Source organism: Phoca vitulina, unplaced genomic scaffold, assembly GCF_004348235.1.
Source record: "Phoca vitulina isolate PV1807 unplaced genomic scaffold, GSC_HSeal_1.0 scaffold1, whole genome shotgun sequence".
Lineage (NCBI taxonomy): Eukaryota > Metazoa > Chordata > Mammalia > Carnivora > Phocidae > Phoca > Phoca vitulina.
Genome location: NW_022589704.1, coordinates 91,731,034 through 91,750,793, shown reverse-complemented (window position 1 = coordinate 91,750,793; position 19,760 = coordinate 91,731,034). Strand labels below are relative to the sequence as shown.

Sequence of the window (19,760 nt, the reverse complement as noted above, 5' to 3'; positions counted from 1 at the left end):
TGGTTGCCCACAATCCTTGGAGTTCCTTGGCTTGTGGCAGCATCACTTGAATCCTGCCTCTGTTGCCCCATGGCACTCTCCCTGGGTGTGTCTACTCTCTTTATGTCCCTTCTCTTCTTATAAGGACAGCAATAATATTAGATTTATGGCCTACTTTATTCCAATATGGCCTCACCTTAACTAATTACATCTACAAAGACCCTGTTTTCAAGTAAGGTCACATTCTAAGGCTCCAGTTAGGCATGAGTTTTTGGGAGGTCACTATTCAACCCAGTGTACTGGAGGTATAAGGAAACCAATTTGCTATATTCTAGGCAGGAGGCGAAAAAGTCTGACCTATGTATAAGCATAAGAACAAGTGACAATTGGTCATAATTAAGAAATGATAGACCATAGAATTTTAGGACTGGAAGAGACCTGAGAGGCCTAAAGTCTTGTGATTCTCAAGTTGGGCTTCTTATATTCTTCAAATAAGGTGGCTCAGGGGTGGTTAGAAAGTGGCGGGGGGGGGGGGGGGGAAGGAAGGTTTTCCAGGCCCACCACCCCTTTATAATCAGAACAATTACAAATGTATGTTTTAGATGCTTGGTATTCACAGAAGATTTTGTTTGAAGATTGGTTTTGTTATAAATCTTGTCTAAATCTCTCTTTTCACTGATCACGAAATTGCAGCCAATTAAAGAACAAGACAATGATACAGAAGTAAATTGCATAGAGTGAACTGTTGGATTTAAGAATGTGGGATGAAGCCAACCAGAGCAGTACAGGAAATTAGCATGAAAAAGAAGTTTTAAACCTAATGGTCACATTTGTGAAATACAATGAGAAAACAAAGTTCAATTGTCTTTGTTCCTATAAACTATAGTTCTTCTGGACAGGGACCTGAGGGTGGCCCTGTCCCTGGAGCAGGGACACAGGACAAAGTAGAAGGAGCCAGGAGATCTGAGTATAATTCTGTCCTGCCCAGGTCACTGAGCAACAGACTGGACATAGGGATGAAGGAGAAGGAAGTACCACAGGTGGCAACTGGGTTTCATAAGTAAATAATGAGGAGACAGGGTGGTATGGCAGATGGAGAAAGGTGGTTTGGACAGAGATTAAGTTCATAGAGGACCTTTTGTTTTGTTTGTTTTGGACATACTGGCTTTGAAGTGACAGTGGAAAATGAAAACTTTGGCAAGTAAACCCGTGTCTATTTTGTAGCCCCCATGACCTTTTCATTCCAATGATGGACAGGGTAGTGTCTCCTAGTTCATGGTGTCCTTCCCACAGTGCCCATTTTGGAATGCACTTTGTAGAAGTTAAAGAATCACGTGATCTGTGACTGGGGCCATCATCTCTCACCTGGACCACATATGTATTCTCTGGCTAAGTGATCTTCCCAAATTGACTCAGGCTCATTTTAATTTCTTCTCCACACTGCAGTTATCATTGCAAAACACAAACCTGATTGTATTATCTACCCCTGCTTTGAAATACTTTTCATTGCTCAAAGATCAAAGTCCCCGAAGTTCCTTATGATATGTGCTCTTTCAGATAGGTCTGACCCCTGCCTTGACTTCCTAGCCTCATCTGGCATCACTTCTCCCCCTGGCCTTGGAGATCTAGCCACACTTAGTTTTGCTAACTTCTTCCTGACGCAGGGCCTTTGCATGTGTCCTTCATGCTATCATTTCCTGTACCTTTTACCCTCTCCAAATACACAGTCATCCTTAAGATGCCAGCCAGCACAGTCAACATGTCTTAGGGACTTTTTCCCTGACCTAGGTCTAAGTCAGTTTAAGTCACCTTCTTTTGTTTCTTTCAGAGCACTAAGCTCAGTTCATAAATATGCATTTTTTTTGCCTTGGATATTTGTTTAGTGTTTAGCTCTCCTATTCTAGGTCCATATGAGTAGGGGCTATGTATGTCTTGCTGTGCTCAGCACCTAGCACAGCACCTGGCATGTAGTAATGGAATGAATGAATGAATGAATAAAAACCATAATTCAAATATTTGACTCCTTCAGATTCCAAATCCTAATGTTGAATTCAAAGCACAACCTTTTTTTTGGGGGGAGGCAATTGCTGCTTTTGCATATAGGTTATATCACACTTTAACAAAAATTTAAAATTTAAACCTTCCCACTATATAAGTATTTGGCAAGTTATATTGGGTATTAAAAATGCATTTCCTTGAAGACCTTGGTTTGGGCTATTAAAGCACTTGCTGAGAGACCTTCTTCTTCTTCTTCTTCTTCTCCTTCTTCTTCTTTTTTTGCTGAGAGACATTCTTATGTTTTAAGAGCAAAAAACAGCAGATGTTGGTGAGTATATGGAGAAAGGGGAACCCACTTACACTGTTGGTGGGAATGCAAACTGGTGCAGCCACTCTGGAAAACAGTATGGAGGGTCCTCAAAAAGTTAAAAACAGAACTACCCAGCAATTGCAGTACTAGGTATTTATCCAAAGGATACAAACATAGTGATTCGAAGGGGCACATGCATCCCAATGTTTATAGCAGCATTATCAACAATAGCCAAATTATGGAAAGAGCCCAAATGTACATTGACTGATGAATGGATAAAGAATATGTGATATGAATATGAATATATATAATATTCCATGTAAAATGGAATATTACTCAGCCATCAAAAAGACTGAAATCTTGCCATTTGCAACAACATGGATGGAGCTAGAGTGTATTATGCTAAGTGAAATGAGTCAGTCAGAGAATGACAAATACCATATGATTTCATTCATATATGGAATTTAAGAAACAAAACAGATGAACATAATGGGAAGGAAAGGACAAGTAAAATAAGATAAAAACAGAGAGGGAGGCAAACCATAAGAGACTCTTAACAATAGGGTACAAACTGAGGGTTGCTGGAGGGGAGGTGGGTGGGGGATGGGGTAACTGGGTGAAGGGCATTAAGGATGGCGTTTGTTGTAATGAGCACTGGGTGTTATGTGCAAGTGATGAATCACTAAATTCTACCTCTGAAATTAATATTATGCTATATGTTAACTAACTGGAATTTATATCAAATCTTGAAAGAAAAAAAAAGTAAAGAAATTGCTTGACTTTACTTTTTATCTTTCTTAAATGTATTGAACAATTTCCTGATTTCATAAAAAGAAGATATTTAATATAAGTAAATGGTTAAATGGTTCTTAATAATGAGCATCATCAATATAAACACCATTGGCTCTTCTCTGATATAACTATAGTTCTCAGCACTTCTTTTATGGCAGAAGCAAAGCACTCATTTATATCTTTCTTTTTCTTTTCTTTTTTAAATTTAAATTCAATTGACTTTAAAAAGCCTCTCTACAAAATCAGGTTACTATTTTACCTTTTGAGGGCTGCAGTAGCCATGGAGGTGCTGCTCAGAACTTCCTTCAGGAAAGAACTTGTCTTGAGCCCAGTTAGCTGACAGTTTCCAGCTCTGAGTACCTTCAGGTCACACCCAAGCTCTCTAGCAGAGGCTACCATGCTGGCTCTTCCCAAGCAGCCCCCAGCAAATGATAGAGCATGGTCAGAATGCCAGGACCTGGTCGTTTCTGCCCAATGTGGGGCTTCTGTACTAGGTGCGCTTTCCCCTGGAGCTACCAGCTGGGTTGGCCAAGACTCTGCTGGGTCTGCGCTGTGGTCTGAGGCTCTCTCTTTCCAATCCTGCTTCCTCCCTAAGATTACAGTCTGAAGGCTTTTTGTGCTCAATTCCCTTCCTTTCCCTTTGATCTTTCCTGGGATATCCCCTCCAATAGACCTGTTGCCTTCCTAACCCTCTCTCAGCATCTGCTTCTCAGAACATCCAACCAACATAGAGGGCTTCCAGTAATATAATGATATAAGATTAAAATGTTAGGGTTTTATTTCTTTAGATTTTTCAATTTTCCTTTCCTAGCTCATTCTCTCTGAAGATTTTTAGTTGTTCACTGTATAAGGCCTACTTCTGAAATGAAGAATGATTCCAGAAGAAGAATAATTTCTTGTTATGAGCCTGTAAGCTCCATGAGACCTGAGATTTTGTTTGTTACTGTCACAACCCAACACTTGACACATAGCATATGCTTGATGAATATTTGTTGAATGATTGAATGCATATCTTAAGAATCATTTTTTCCTGTTTATATTAAATAGAAGAGACAAGAACAAGACATACTATAATAGCATTTTCTATAGAGGCTATATTAGTTTGGTAGGGCTGCCATAACAAAGAGCCACAGACTGGGTGGCTAAAACAACAGAAATCTATTTTCTTACAGTTCTGGAGGCTAGAAATCAAGGTGTCAGCAGGATTAGTTTCTTCTGCGGTCTCTCATGTTAGCTTGTAAATGACCCTCTGTGAATGTCTGTGTCTTAATTTCTTCATAAAGACACCAGTCATGCATTAAGGCCCACAGAGACCTGATTTCACCTCTTTAAAGAACCCATCTCCAAATACAGTCACATTCTGAGGTACTGGGACTTAGGGCTTCAACATATGAATTTTGGGTAGTACAACTTAGAGCCCATAACAGAGGCCCATAAAAATGTGCCAGTAAGCAATTCTTTGGTTTAAGGTATTTTACTTTGTGTTGGATGCAAATGGAAATAGGAATAAAGTACAATAAAATAATATGAAAAATAAAAATTATATGAAACAGGGCAAATGTCTGATTTATAGCCAAAGAATTATATAAGTGTATCTAAAAAGCAGACAGTGAGGTATAAAGGCTAAAATTCTTTGGTAATTCCTGGGTGGACTTGTAATGCTTGACCAAGTACATCACACATCATAAAAAAGAAACAAGTTACAACTCATAAATGACCATATGCTTGAAACTACCAGTGGAAATTTCTTTACCATGTGAATTTAAAATCTAAATCTCACCAGATAGTATTTTTCTCATTAAAATATATTTTTTGAAGAGAATTTTTGTTTTTAAAGCTTTTATTTATTTATTTGAATGAGATATATAGAGAGAGATAGTGAGAGAGCACACGAGGCAGGGTAGGGGCAGAGGCAGAGGGAGAAGCAGACTCCCCCCCTGAGCAGGGAGCCTGACTTGGGGCTTGATCCCAGGACCCTGGGATCATGACCTGAGCTGAAGGCAGATGCTTAACCAACTGAGCCACCCAGTCATCCCTGAAGAGAATTTATATACATTATATACATGTAAGACGATTTGTTTCCCAGAAAAATACAAATTATGAAAAATTATGACTTATTAAAACATTAATTTCATTTTAACCGTAGGAAAAAATGTTAATTTTTCCTTGCTGGTCCCTGCTGTCTACCTGATTCCTGAGCCTATCTCAAGTTATAAAAGTAACGGGCTGTGGTATGCCCTCCACAAAGGTGAACACTGGTTTTTCTCTGCTGGCATTTCCCACCTCCGAAACTCGCATTTTGTTACATGCTGTAAACCACCATTGTTGTGTGCCGCTATATTTTGGGGACTTATTAGAATGAAGGAAGTTCTTCCCTAACATGACATTTCCTTTCTAATACAATACAAAAATAGAGTATTTAGGGTTGACCACTTACACATTGTTCCCATTTTCAGGCCCCACGGTATTGCCGTCATGTATGAATGCCTAACACTTTTAGAGATTTCCTTTAGGGTTTTCTAGTATGTTTACTTTCCTGTGGATTTTGAAAGACTTGACCTCTCTGAGAGAAGTCTTTTGAGAGACCCCAGATGCATATCACCTCTGTGAGAGCCTTAACAGGCCAGCCTTGTAAAGATGGTGCCATAACTATGTATTGATTCGAAATTGCTTTGCTCACCATAAGCACAGTCTGACCCGTGACAGCCATTCTCCTCTACTTGTGAAATTCTCTAGACCCTTCCTTGACACCATGACTGTCAGTTCAGAAACATTGGATTATATCAAAGGCTCTATCGGGAATATGATGTTAAGACTTCTGCTATTAGTAAATTCTACTACTAGATTCTAAATACCTTGAGGGTAATGTACATGTCTGATTTAAAAAAAAAAATCAAACTGTTAAAAGATAAACTGAGGCACATTAAAAAGTGTAAGATTTTCTTTGAGCAAAAATGGATTGGAATAGGGTAACATCATAACAGAAGTGGTTTGGAGCACTCCTTGATAGGAGCCCAGAGACACAGACTTACACAAAAAATGATCCAGAAGCAAAGAAAGGAAGTTACTTGATTGGCTATACCTTAAAGCCTATTGTCTATTTTCGATTCTTTGTCCTTAGCATTTTGATTTTGTAACCTTGAGGCATTTACTATAGGCTTAGATTTTGATTTGCTTATATATTTAGCACCTACTTGGGCCCCGAGCTAATTTAAAAAAAAAAAAAGGAAAAGACTGGGTTCCTATCTTGGAGTGTTTATAGCCTAGGAAGGAGCTCGTACACTTCTTTCTTTCCTGCACTATGCCTTTTAAAACAAGCTGATTATCTTTTCATTATTCATTATAGTAAATTTTGAAAATACAGAGAAACCAAGATTTAAAAATCAACCAAAAAGCCTATGGCTTAATTACTGCTAATAACATTTTACTTTATCTTTTTTTCATATGCATAGACTTTTTTAAAAAACATTAAGTATTGGGGCACCTGGGTGGCTCAGTTGTTAAGCGTCTGCCTTCAGCTCGGGTCATGATTCCAGGGTCCTGGGATCGAGCCCCTCATCGGGCTCCCTGCTCGGCGGGAAGCCTGCTTCTCCCTCTCCCACTCCCCCTGCTTGTGTTCCTGCTCTCGCTGTCTCTCTCTCTGTCAAATAAATAAAAAATAAATAAAAAACAAAAAACAAAACATTAAGTATGTTTATTTTTTCACTTAAAAGAAATTTATTTAAATTCAATTAATTAATGTATAGTATATTATTAGTTTCAGAGGTAGAGTTCAGTGATTCATCAGTCTTATATAACACCTAGTGCTCATATGCATAGACTTTTAAAAACGTTTATAATCAGATAGCACGCACAATTTTGTAACCTGCTTCTTTCATCTCACACATCATAAATGTTTTCCAGTAGCCTGTGTGAACATTAGTTAGGAAGCTGGATTATATTCCAGGGAGTGGATTCACCATAGCTTCCTTAATCCTCATTTTGCTGTCAGGTGTTTATTCGACTTCCTGCCTTTTTTTAAATTCTAAATGCAAAACTCAACTTTGTGCACATTTTTTTTTTTTAAAGATTTTATTTATTTATTTGACAGAGAGAGAGATAGCGAGAGCAGGAACACAAGCAGGGGGAATGGGAGAGGGAGAAGCAGGCTTCTTGCCCAGTAGGGAGCCTGATGTGGGACTCGATCCCAGGACCCTGGGATCATGACCTGAGCCGAAGGCAGACGCTTAATGACCGAGCCACCCAGGCGCCCCTTTGTGCACATTTTTAATATTTAGGATTGTTTCCTGAAATTAAACGTCCAGAGACGGTCTCTCTATGTCAAACGGAATGAACATCACAACTCCCAGGGCATGTACCAGTGACTTTGGAAGGGTCTGGTCCATTTGTCCCTGCCCCGCAGCGCTCAGTAATGCCTGGCTCACTGGGTCCTTACCCTTGGGACATTGCTACTTTGAAAATGTTTGCTAGTTTGATAAGTGAGAAGTAGTGTGTTGTTTTGATTTTTATTTATTTGGTTGCCAGTGAGGTTGAACATTTCCTCATATTTTTGTTTATCACTTTTATTTCCTCTTTTATGAATTGGCACTTTATGTCCTTTCTCATTTTATTTATTATTTCTCCCACATCTCTCTCTCTCTCTCCTTTTTTTTTTTTTTTTTCCACTCCATACTGATGGTGTTTTGGCTCAGCCAGGGATTTTTTTCCCAAGGCCACTTTAGCCAGTATAGCTTGTCTTCCTTCACTCTGGATGTGGTGACCGAACAGTCATTTTTATACTATCATGCAGATATAACAGAAAACACTCTTTAAAACAGAAAGTACTTTAAAGTTGCTTCAGCTTTTTGGAGTCTTCTCATCTGAGACAGAAGTTGGGCTTCTCACCTTGGAAAGAATGTTCTATAAAGTGAGGAAGTTCACTTGGGGACATTTTTAGTAAGAACCCTAAGAGTGGCAGCCACTTGGAGATTAATCCTGACATTCCCCTGAGGCACCTGAAGGCTAAAAGGGAAGAGCAGACTATCCTCAGTCCCCTAAAAGCTGGGGTGAGATCCAAAACTGCTTTCTGCACCATTGATTTTTCTTGGGCTTTTGTGGCTGGGAAACACTATTCATTGCAGTGGATTATGGCTTTTTCTTTTGTCCTATTTACTAACTGGGGAGCCGTTGCCAAAAGTTGTGACTGGTGAATATCATTTTGGAGGAGTAGAACTTGTGCTGCTCACCCCCGAGAAAGGTTAGTCAGCACCTCAACAACTTCTATTGGTGAGCTGTCATTGTTCTCGCTACAGGGAGTTATAAAAGGAGATGCCACCTTCACCCACACTCTGCGAGATGAGAGGGGTAGAGCACAAAAGTGGATAAGAAAGGAAACTCTGTTATCCCAGAACTTTCTCTCCTAAATAATAGACCTAGTAAGGCAGCAGGATCTTGCCAACTAGTATGGCACAAACCAGCATACAGACCCATGTTGAGGTCCCACCTGTGAAAGCGTTTTGTGAATGGTAAAGTGCTTTATAAGTGGTAGGTGTGATATTTTTGCAAGCAGTTGAAGGTCACTGGTTCACTGGGTTTATTGTTGGTTCCTTAAGGGTGAACTTTCCTATATTTAGAGTTTCACTTATTCATTCACGTTTACTGAATTTCTACTATATTTTAAGCATCGTTTAGGCCTAGGGTCAGCAAACTATAGTCTGCAGGTCAGATTTGACCTGCCACCTGTTTTTCATAGCTTGGGAGCAAAGAATGGCTTTTACATTTTTATAAAATTGTTTAAAAAAGTCAAAAGAAGAATAATATTTTATGATACTTAAAAAGCATGTGAAATTCAAATTTCAGTGTCCACAGTTAAAGTTTTATTGGAACATAGCTATGCTCATTCATTTATGTATTGTTGTCTCTGGATGCTTTCCTGCTACAATGTCAGAGTTGAGTAGTTAAGAGAAACTGTATGGCCTGTTGAGGCTAAAATATTTACTCTCTGGCCCTTCACAGAAAAAGCTTTCCACTGCTGTTCTAGAGACTGGGGATAGATCTATAAACAAGATAGACATTGTCTTTGCATCTATGGGTATCATTACTTTAAAGATGGTCCCGGTGGGACTCACCCTTGATCCTGGCTTTAGAAACCTCAGGTTCTAACCAACTGAGCTAACCTTATATAATTTTAGCCAACACTGGCACAACCTTATGGAATCTGATTATTTCTTCATCAAATCAGATCAAATCTATGAATTAACAATGTTAGACTGCAAAGTTCTCTGCACTTAAGACATTAAACGAGTTAAGGAGCAAAATTTATTTTCAAAATGAAAAAAAGAATAACTGTAATGACACACAAAAGCTGCTTTTAACTTTTCAAAAGCCTTTTATTTGTGCTAGCTTACATACTGCAGACTTCATGAGCTAAGAATTTGAGATGGAAAAGCTCACTTTGGACTGATAGAGACTGAGCAGGCTTGCCAGAGGAAGTAGGATGTGGCCTAAAATGATGGTCTTGATTTCCGTCTTCATTCCCAGGGGCCTAACAAGTTGTCTCCTATGGACAGAAGGCCAAGAAACTGCCTTTAGGGCTCTTTCCCATATCCTATGGTTTGGCAGATTTCTGCTCTTAGCCTCATGATGTGAACAGACCAGGACTGGGAGCTTCTCACCGGCTTGTGAGGTGGGGAGGGATCTGCTCTTCCCTAAATGGGGAATCCGTGGAAATAAGACTGGGAGTGAGGGGGTATTATATAATAGGAAAATTAGGTGGGTGGGTGGAAATTTTGATATCTTAAAAAGTAAGGCAGTTTGGAAAGTCTGGGAATCCTTTGGCTAACTTCCAGCTTATCTAGAACACCAAAAGATTACATCTTCCTCTATACTGTGAGCAACTTGCATACCTGCCTGGCCCAGGGTGTTGTTCAATAAATGGTTCAATTAGAGAATGCCTGAAAGAATGAAGGAAGGAGGTCAAGTCACATGCCAACATTAATCAGAATGGTTAGAGTGTGATGTGCTCTTAGGAAGAGAAATTCATGGGTGTTCATTCATTCGCTCATTCAACAAATGTTTATTGAGCACCTACTATGTACCAGGCACTTAATCCCATTTTATTTCAATGACTAATAGTGAAAACCTTTCTCTTTTTTTTAAAAAAAGATTTTATTTATTTATTTGACAGAGATAGAGAGCACAAGTAGGCAGAGCAGCAGGCAGAGGGAGAGGGAGAAGCAGGCTCTCCACTGAGCAGGGAACCCGATGTGGGGCTCGATCCCAGGACCCCAGGATCATGACCTGAGCCGAAGGTAGACACTTAACCAACTGAGCCACCCAGGCACCCTAATAGTGAAAATCTTTCTAAAATATCAGTGGGGGTGCCTGGGTGGCAGAGTTGTTTAAGCATCTGACTTTGGCTCAGGTCATGGTCTCAGGGTCCTGGGATTGAGCCCCGCATCGGGCTGCCTGCTCAGCACGGAGTCTGCTTCTCCCTCTCCCTCTGCCCCTTCCTCTCCCGTTCTCTCTCCTCCTGCTCATGCTCTCTCTCTCTCAAATAAATAAATAAAATCTTCAAAAAAAAAAAAAATCAGTGTCTGCTTTGTTGCTTTACAAAGCATAATCACACAAGTGTCTGTTATTGAGCCCTAAAGAGGACTGAAGAGCATGGAGGATCTTTTTGACCTCATGGTTTTTACCCTGGCTCACAGGGTAGAAGATGATGAAGTTGCTGTAGTGCTTAAGAAGACACACACTGGTGTCAGCATGCCTGTGTTCAGATCTAGGCTTTACCACTCATATGATGTTGGATAAATTTTGCCTCAGTTTCTCCATCTGTAAAACGGATAATAATATCTCCTACATAAGGTGGTCATGAAGATGAAATAATCTAAGTACCCTGGTACATAGGAAGCCCTCAAGGTAAATGGTAATTGTTTTTGTGATCACACAGAAGTCAACCTAGAAAAGATAGAAGCATTTGGACTGAAGATACTGAGAACTTGAGGACATGCCCCAGAACGTGGTGGTTCGGCTTCAGGGCCATTTATAGTATGCATAGGGGAAAGAACACAACCCCGTTATTGTAATTTAACTTCTCTGTGTTCTTGCCTGAAAATGGGGGGAGTGATACCAAACTGGTAGGGCTCTTCTGAGGAGCATATGGACGAGTGTGTCCAGAGTTCAGTTAGTTCTCAATAAATATTACTTTCCTTCTGATGGAGTCAAATATGAGGAAGTAATTCCCTTTAATTAAGACTGTTGATGAGTTGGGTTCTAGTTAATTGAACTGTAATATGTAAATCAACTTAATCGTGGACTGGCTCTACCAGATAAACACCCAGCACCTGGTATGGTTTGGTTGAGCACCTTTATTTGTTTGATTTTGAAAAATCTTTCCCCCTTCTGTGGATTCTTAATATTGTGGATCCCTCAACTCAGCCTGCAAATACTTTGTGTTTTCAGTTGAAAGAAGGCTTTTCAGAAGGTTTTAGATTTTAATTGTTGGTCTTAATAGGATTGCTTTAAATTAATCCAAGTCACTTGCAGACAATGGAACAATGGCCTGGTACCTCATCACTCCTTGTTTATTTTTTAAATAAAAGGAGCAAAGTGGGACGTGTTCCAAATTGAGTCACAGGCTGGGGTGAGGATTAACTGAGTAAACATTGTGGTCTTTGGGGAGACAGATATTGGATGGGAGCTAGAAAATCTGCAGCAGTCACCCTTTACCATTTATTTTCCTTTGTGCAATGTCTTCCTAGCATAGCGTGAGAGAAGACAAACAGAAAAACATGTTCATTATGACAAAGTGACGTTGAAGTAAAGGTGGAAGAAAATGTGTGTTGAGTAAGGGGGCATGAGAACACATTGAAGTGAGACCAGGTAGAAGTGCTGAAGGGAGACTTTGGAACTCTGTCCGTTGATAATTTCATGGGATTATACTGTTTGGATATATCCTTATTTTCATAATCATTATCATCCTGTGGCCCTCATCTTGAAAAAGCATTCTCAATCTTGAGCACTATGGGCACTTTGGGCTGGATAATTGTAGAATGTTTAGCAGCATCCCTGCCCCCTACCCACTAGATGCCAGTAGCACTTTATCCACCCATCCCAGTATAATAACCCAAAATGTTTCCGGAGTTTACCAAATATTTCTTGGGGGGGGGCAACCCCTGCCCCTCCCCCACCTGCCCTGCCCAGTTGAGAGCTACTGCTTTGAAAGGATTCATTTCAACGATGTTCTCTTAGGCTGTGCTCATGGAAAGGTCATTCCTCTGGCTAACTTTTGAATCTCCAGCCCTGACTGGCTAAGCCACATTGGCAGCCAAGTAGAGTCCTCCTCAAAGTGGGCTGGGTACATCCCTACGATGCCAGGCTGCAGTGTCACATTTTTAAGTGTTGGGGGGATGCCCAGATTATTTTCTAAGGTAATGTGAATTTTGTCTCCAGTGGTCCTTGCCCCTTCTCAGTATTCCATGGACATAATGACAACTCAATTCTGTTTGTGGGGACTTCACTATCTGACAGTAAGCTTGGAGAAAGTCAAGCTTATTAGATTGTTAAAAATAAAACCTGTAGGTTATCTTCTTAAAAGGGTACCCCAGAATTATTATTTTAACATAGGCATAACCACAAAAGGAGGCTGAGGAGCCCACAGTAGGGGGAGGTGAATTGCCCAGTGGCATTTTAGGAAAACAAAGGCTTTGCAAGATAAAAACATCTTCTTTCCTGCCCAGTTATAGGCTTAATGTTATTAATAACTCAGATGTCATATTTATGCCATTGGTGGCAGCATGCATACAATTTAAATATTTTATCTTCCATCATACAACTCTGGATCTACATTACTGACTTTCAAGGGCCCCATTCATAAGGGATGAGGAGAGAGAACAATCAGCTACTTCATGCAAGGGCTGGCTAGCAGGCTGGGTTTCCCAGCATTGTCGGATAAACCACGACACAGGGAATGCTTTGGAGCCACTTGGAACATGGCAGGGTGGGGACAGAGAATGATGGGGGGTGGAGCTTTTGGGGCAAGGAGAGAGCCAAACCCTTTTTTCTTTTTAAAAGGGTTATCCCACCTTTGTTCCAAGGGAGAATGAAATATCCATTAAGACTGGTGACACTGGGAATTTTGTTTCAGCTCAGTTCCTTTTGTTGTGACTCCAGGGTAAAGGATAGGAATCTGGGGTGACTAGGTTTCAAGCCAAGAGGAGAAAGAAAACGAATTCCTTCCAAGGATTTCTTCTATTGTCTCAAGAATAAATATTTATAGAGAAAGTTCAAGTGAAGTCTTTTACAATGGTCATGGTTTTAAGACTAAGCCTTCCAAAGAGTACATGTAAAACTATGCTTAAATGAAGGGTGATCCAATTAGGCTTCCCAGGGAAAAACCAAGAAACCTCAAGATAATTTCCTATATAAAATCTAATTGTGTTCTCAAGTGGAATACGAATACCACTCTGAATTATTCCAGATCCATAGACTGCAGCAGAAATGTACAGCCAAATTGGATTCTATTTTAAGTAATTAAGTTATTTCCCTTCACAGGATCTATAATTTGCCTTCAACAAATGTGATTTGCCTCAGAAAGATAATACATTGCAATTTTTCCTCCAAAATAGATTTTCTGTGCCAGAAACAATTATGAAAAGTAGACCAAATATTGCCTTGATTATATCCTGGTTATTATCTTTGAGTGCATGTCTGGAGTGCCCTGTTTGTGTTCCAAAATGAGATAGGTATGGCTGCTGTTATCATTTAGAAGTTATCTTTAAATGGAGACCTGAGCTGAAATTTACTTAAGAGCCTGGGGCTTGCACAACGCTAGTGTAAATAGCTATGGGTGTTACTACATAAGACTCCAAAATCTTGTGCAAAATGTGGCCAATGAGGAGCTTGGTTCAGTGGACCTTTCTTCTGAGCTCTGAAAGTACCAATTTAACTTTTATCTGCTTGGTTAAACCCTTGAGATGCTAGGTGTTATAATAGATCAAGTGTTGAGATTTGCATAGAAGATATTGCAAGAGGGGTATTTTTGGCTTGGTTAGTTTTATGAAGAATACATTCACTTTTGGCTTTATCTTCAATAACAGATCAGTTGACTTATGACCAGGTGTTCTGGGGAACAACAGTGGTATGGTGAATAGCATGGGCTGAAACGATGGGTGAAATCAACTCCTGGTTTGTCCCCTTGAAAGTGCAAGTTACAGAAAGTCTATGAATCTCAGTTCCTTTGTTTTTGGAAAGGGAATGATGGTATCTAGATTGAGAGAATTAGAGGAGAAAAGCATACTAGGTTTGGCACAGCACAGACCTAGATTATACAAGGGGTCAGTCGTAGTAAAATCTAAAACATGGTGTTGCAGACCTTTTCTCATTTACACACACTTATCCTTCAGAAAGATTCTTTTTCATAGGAATAGCAACTGGCTGGACGTTCCTAAATGTCTAGGAGTTGAAAGTGGTTGAGACTTAAGATTCTGAAGACAGATTCCCTGGTTTGGGATACTGGCTGTGCTGCTTACCATGCCTTTAACCAGGTCACTTGGGATTTCTGTGCCTCAGTTTCCTGCTCTACAAACTGTAGTTCTACTATTAATAATTGAGCCAGAGTTCCTGTCATAGAATTATGATAAGGGCTAAGCAAAATATTACAACAACCAGGACAGGACCTGACATGCCATAAATATATTATTTTTGACTCCTGTTAGCCAAAGGAATGTCAACAGAACTCAGAACATAACGCTGAGTAAGTTTATCATGAACTTTTATTAACAACTTAATACAAGACTGTACATTGTAGGTGCTGAAATCAATCCACTTCTGAAAACTGAAAAACCAGCATTTCTATGCCACACCAGGCTTTGGTTATAAGTGCCACCTTCTACAGCAAAATCACATAGTGTAACCAAACAATTTAAGAACAGGAAAAAGAAAATGTTCCACTGGAATGGAGAGATTATTTATGTACAAACAGCTGAGGATCATTTCTAGCTTAAGTGACTCACTACACACTCTGGAATGTTCAGTTCCCTTTTCTACAGTCCTACAACCAGACATACAGCAACCAAGAACTTGGCCACAGGTCCTGTCTACAGACACTCATCCACATGAAAAACAAAAAAAACCATTTATATAAATAAGTCAATTAAACCTCACAAAAACTAAAGGAACACAAGAAAAAAATCCAATAAAAAACTGTACAGTATCGGTCAGTCTTTTATATCTGAAAAAAATGTGTAACATAAAAAAAAGTTCTTTAATGTATACAAGTCTTTTCGATCAGTGTTAGCTGGAGTGAAAACTTGAAGACTCGGACTCGGTTGAAACAGAAGAATGTCCTCCCCGCTTCCCTTTGGAAAGGATCTTGAGGCTGGACCCTCTGCTCACAGAGGTGAGTGCATGCTGGGCAGAGGTTTTAAATTTGGCTCCAAGGAAGGCATAGAGGATGGGGTTCAGGCAACAGTGGAAAAAGGCTAGGGCCTCAGTGATGGAAATCCACTTGTGCACAGTGCTCTCAAACTCACATCCTTGCTTGATGATTTCCAGGAGGATGAAGGAATCAATGCTGATCCCAATGTAGTAGGGCAGCCAGCAGGCAAAGAAAGCCAGGATGAGGATAACTGTGGTCTTGAGGGCCTTGCGCTTCTGGTAGCCCTTAGAGTGGGACAGCTTGGAGATGATAATGCAGTAGCAGGACAGGATGACGATGCCTGGCAGGATAAGGCCAACCATGATGTGCTGAAACTGGAACACCACCAACCACGAGTCATTGGGATAGAAGCGGTCACAGATATACCTCCCATCTGCCTCCCTGACATTGGCAAAGATGAAATCAGGAATGGTCAACAGGAGAGCAGGTATCCAGACGCCAACATAGACCACCTTTTCAGCCAACAGCTTCCTTGGCCTCTGACTGTTGGTGGCATGGACAATAGCCAAGTACCGGTCCAGACTGATGAAGGCCAGGATAAGAACACTGCTATAGAGGTTGACTGTATAGATGACATGGACTGCCTTGCACAGGAACTTTCCGAAGTACCAATTCGCCACAGCATCAACTGCCCAGAAGGGAAGTGTGAGGACAAAGAGGAGATCTGCCACAGACAGGTGCAGTCTATACTTGTCTGTCATGCTTCTCAGTTTCTTCTGGTAACCCATCACCAGGATGACCAATCCATTGCCCACTATGCCAGTCAAGAATATGATGGAGTAGACCGTGGGCAGAAAGATACGGTTGAAATGGGCATTTTCCTCCCGGAAGCAGGGTTCCTTCATGGAGTCATAGTCGCCTGAGCCCAAGTCATCTTCTGTGTAGTTATCTGAAGGGTATATCTGCAAAAGAGGCAAGGGAATGGACATTAACTTTCACGTTCAGCTGGCATTCTCCAAGTTCAAAAAAATGTTTCTGCAATTTTTAAATAGTAATTTATAAAACTAACTCATCCCAGCCTTCTTCAGGACATTCTGCTCCCAATGAAATAGTGAGGGAAGAGCACAAGAGAATTATTATAGACTCCTACAACCCTCCTCCCCATCCTCCCCCAGAGTCAGTTCATTATATCCTCCTTTAGTAGAATCAATTACAAAATTCTTTGTTTAGAACAAAAGGGCGCTAAGATTCTGAGGGTTTCAAAGTCACATCTTCGCTAACTGTTCTACCCCGCCCACTGGGGAAGAAAAAAACCTTGGGAGGGAAAATACCAAAACAAAACACAAAGAGGCCACTCCTAGGCTGCGTGGATGGGGGGGAGGGCGGCGCAGGTGAGGAGTGGGAATAGAAGCTTGTGTTCTGAGGAGCTGGGATTAATTTTCTATATGAAGATTCACCAGGACAGGGAAAAGGGGAGGAAGGAGCTGGGCGGGGGGAGGAGGGGGGGGCAAAACTTTCTCCTAAGGCGCAAAACATTGCCTTCCCCTCGCTTGTCTAAACACAAACCGTTCTGTACTTCAAGCAACATGTAATGGGGAAGGAGGATACGCCTTAAACGAAGAGTCTTTAGCGCTTGGGGTATTGAACAGGGGTGTTAGAAGAGGATACTGCCCCACACACATGCCCGCAGCTGGTGCTCCTCAGGGGCATGGGTGTCTCTGCCTTATGTTTATCTCTTGGCGCGTTTGGGACGTTAGGGAGTGCAGCATTTTACTGGGAGGGGAAGGTCACGGGGTCTGCACTCATGGTCCTCGCCCCAAGTTTCATTTCCTCACTCTCCCGGATCGCTTCCCACCCCGCCACTGACCCAGTAAATGGGGTCGGAGGTCTGCAGCTGGAAGCCTCCTGGCGGAGGGCGCACCAAGGGCCGGGTGGTCCAACTCCCGACCTCCGCGGCTGCCCACCACGCCCACGCCCATCGCCAGCCGCAGCAGCTCCAAGGGTTCGGCCCGGTAGCTCGCCAAGTTCAGTCCCACACGGTGCTGGGGAGAGAATGGGCGGCTCCTCCGTAAGCGCCTTTGAATTGCGCGCCGCTGGGGGAAACGAAAAGCCTTTCTGGTAAGGGGTTTTCAAAAGTCTCCAGGAAACCACCAACGGTTAAACAGCGCAATTGGGATCGGTGAGAGCCAAACGGTCTCCCCACTTGCACCTGCCCGTCTGCGCCGCAACTACCGGCAGCCCACTTGCCCTCCAAGTCCTCACTGCACCCCAGTCCCCGCCGAGCACACCTCTGGGTCCTGCTGCGCAATGACTGCTTAATACTCCTCCCTCTGTACTATCCCAAACTACCGAACCCCGGGGTCCACTCGCGGCGCTTCCGATGCCCGCGAGGTCTCTCCCTCAATCCCAAGGCGCGCGGGCTGCTCCTGGCCACCTCCCTGCTGCGGCCAATTCTCAGACCTCTCTCAGGCAAGCAGCACCTTGGGTCCGCCCGCCTTTCCCGCCCTCTGCTCACTGTGCGGGGGGTACTGACACAGCTCCCCAGGAGGTGCAGAGTTTAGCGAACACGCGTCTAGCCTCAAGAGTGGTCCGCAGGAGCTTTTGCCTGAAACTAACCAGTGGCGCCGTCTGGCTCCGGGAACTCAGCCCCGGCGCACCGCCCTCCACCTCTAAATTCAGATCTAACTCCAAAAAAACCCCTTCCCCTCTCCTACGGGAGAGACCTTTGGTCGCAGTCCGGGGGCAGCGCGCACGCCTTCTCTGCACTTGTGCACAGAACGTTCTTATGTTTGCAAACAGCGTGCAAGCCTAGCGCGCACCGCAGGACTCAAGGGGAGACACATGCAGCCACCGGAAAGGTCCTTCCAGTCTTTTCTCCTCTACTTTCAGAGTAAAAGATTCCAATCCTACCCCCTCCTCAAGCGCACGAAAACTCCTTTCCACGCTCCTTCTCCGGGGTACCGGCACCTCCCCTGTTCTGGTCGCTTCTGCCCGCTCGGAGAGCGCTCTAAGTTTACGTGTTTGTACGTTTAAGAAAAAGCAGGTTGAAACTGGACTTACACGGAACCCGTCCATGGTAACTGCTCGCTCTCCAGCCGCAGTGGCTACCGGAGCACCCAAGTAGTCGGGGTCACTTTGCTACCTGCTACCGCAGACAACAGACTGAAGTTTCTGGGTGAAGCTGGACTTTTATAAAAACACGCTCGGCGGGCGGCGCATGCGCCGCGAGGGTGCGCGGGCGGGGCAGGGAAAAGGGAGGTGGGGTGGGGGAGACGGGCTAGACGTGGGGGAGGAGGGCTTCTGGGAGGGGCGGGGGCAAGCACTCCCGCAGTCCCAGTGAGGTTAATTGGGGTAAACCTGGGAATCCCCTGAGCGGCTGCTGCTAGCTGGAGGTCACCTTGTGAGTCTTGAGCTGTGGAGGGCCTCCCGGAGGCGTTCCCCAACTTGGGAAAGCTTGATGCGCCTGAAGGGAGGTGGGAAGCGCGGGCGACCAACGCGTCCCTGTGTGGCGCATCCATCCTTGCTCACGTGGATGGAATTCCAGACCCGGCAATGCTACAAATGGAGACACTGAGGCCCGGAGAAGGGTAGTGACGTGCCAGAATAACCCAACCAGTAGGCGGCAATGCTGGAAGGGGGTCCAGCATCTGATTCCATTCCCTGCGCTTTCAGCAGATGCAGTCCATTCAGAAAATAAAATGATTCTTCGGAGCACAACTGTATGTAACTATACACGCACCCACAGTAATAGTACCGGCATCAGGTATACATAATAAGGAAACACTTTCAGAAGAGGGTAGGATTATTTGGCATAATTAGGGAGGGAGCCGGTGATAGAGAAGTAGATGTGTATTTCCGGGCAACCAATTAGTGAATAGTACTTAAAAAAATACGTTAAGTGTGCTTTATTATAAGACAAATTTAGCGAATAGTATTTTTTGTAACATCACGAGTTAAACTTGCACAGAATCACTCATTCATTTTCACAACAGCCTGTGGGTGTTACCATTACAGCGATGCATTTAGTCATTTAGATATTTACTGAGGGCCAATGTGTGCGACTCACTGTTCCAGACGCTGGGCATACAGCCCTGAACCAGAGGATAAGGCCCCCATGCGGAGGAAACAGAAAGCTGACTGGCGGAGATGAAATGCCAGGTTTGGCCCAGGATTCCAAGCCGGACTTGAACCAAGATCTGGCCCCATGTCCAGCGTCTTCTACGACTCAGTGGAGGACAAGCGTCCGCAGGGATAAGAAATTAGGTTGAGGGTTGGCGGGTGGGGCGGGGGTGGGGCTAGACGTTTAAAAGTGTGCCCGACGGA

General features: G+C 42.8%; 1 protein-coding gene across 1 annotated transcript; it reads right to left on the bottom strand.

Moving 5' to 3' along the window:
* Window positions 1–14,814: 14,814 nt before the first annotated feature.
* Window positions 14,815–18,601, bottom strand: CXCR4 (C-X-C motif chemokine receptor 4). Its single transcript, XM_032425512.1, has 2 exons — window positions 18,498–18,601; window positions 14,815–16,399 (listed from the first exon to the last, which is right to left on the bottom strand). The coding sequence occupies exons 1-2, from the start codon at window positions 18,510–18,512 to the stop codon at window positions 15,353–15,355; spliced, it is 1,062 nt and encodes a 353-aa protein (XP_032281403.1). The 5' UTR covers window positions 18,513–18,601; the 3' UTR covers window positions 14,815–15,352.
* Between the last annotated feature and the right edge of the window lie 1,159 nt (window positions 18,602–19,760).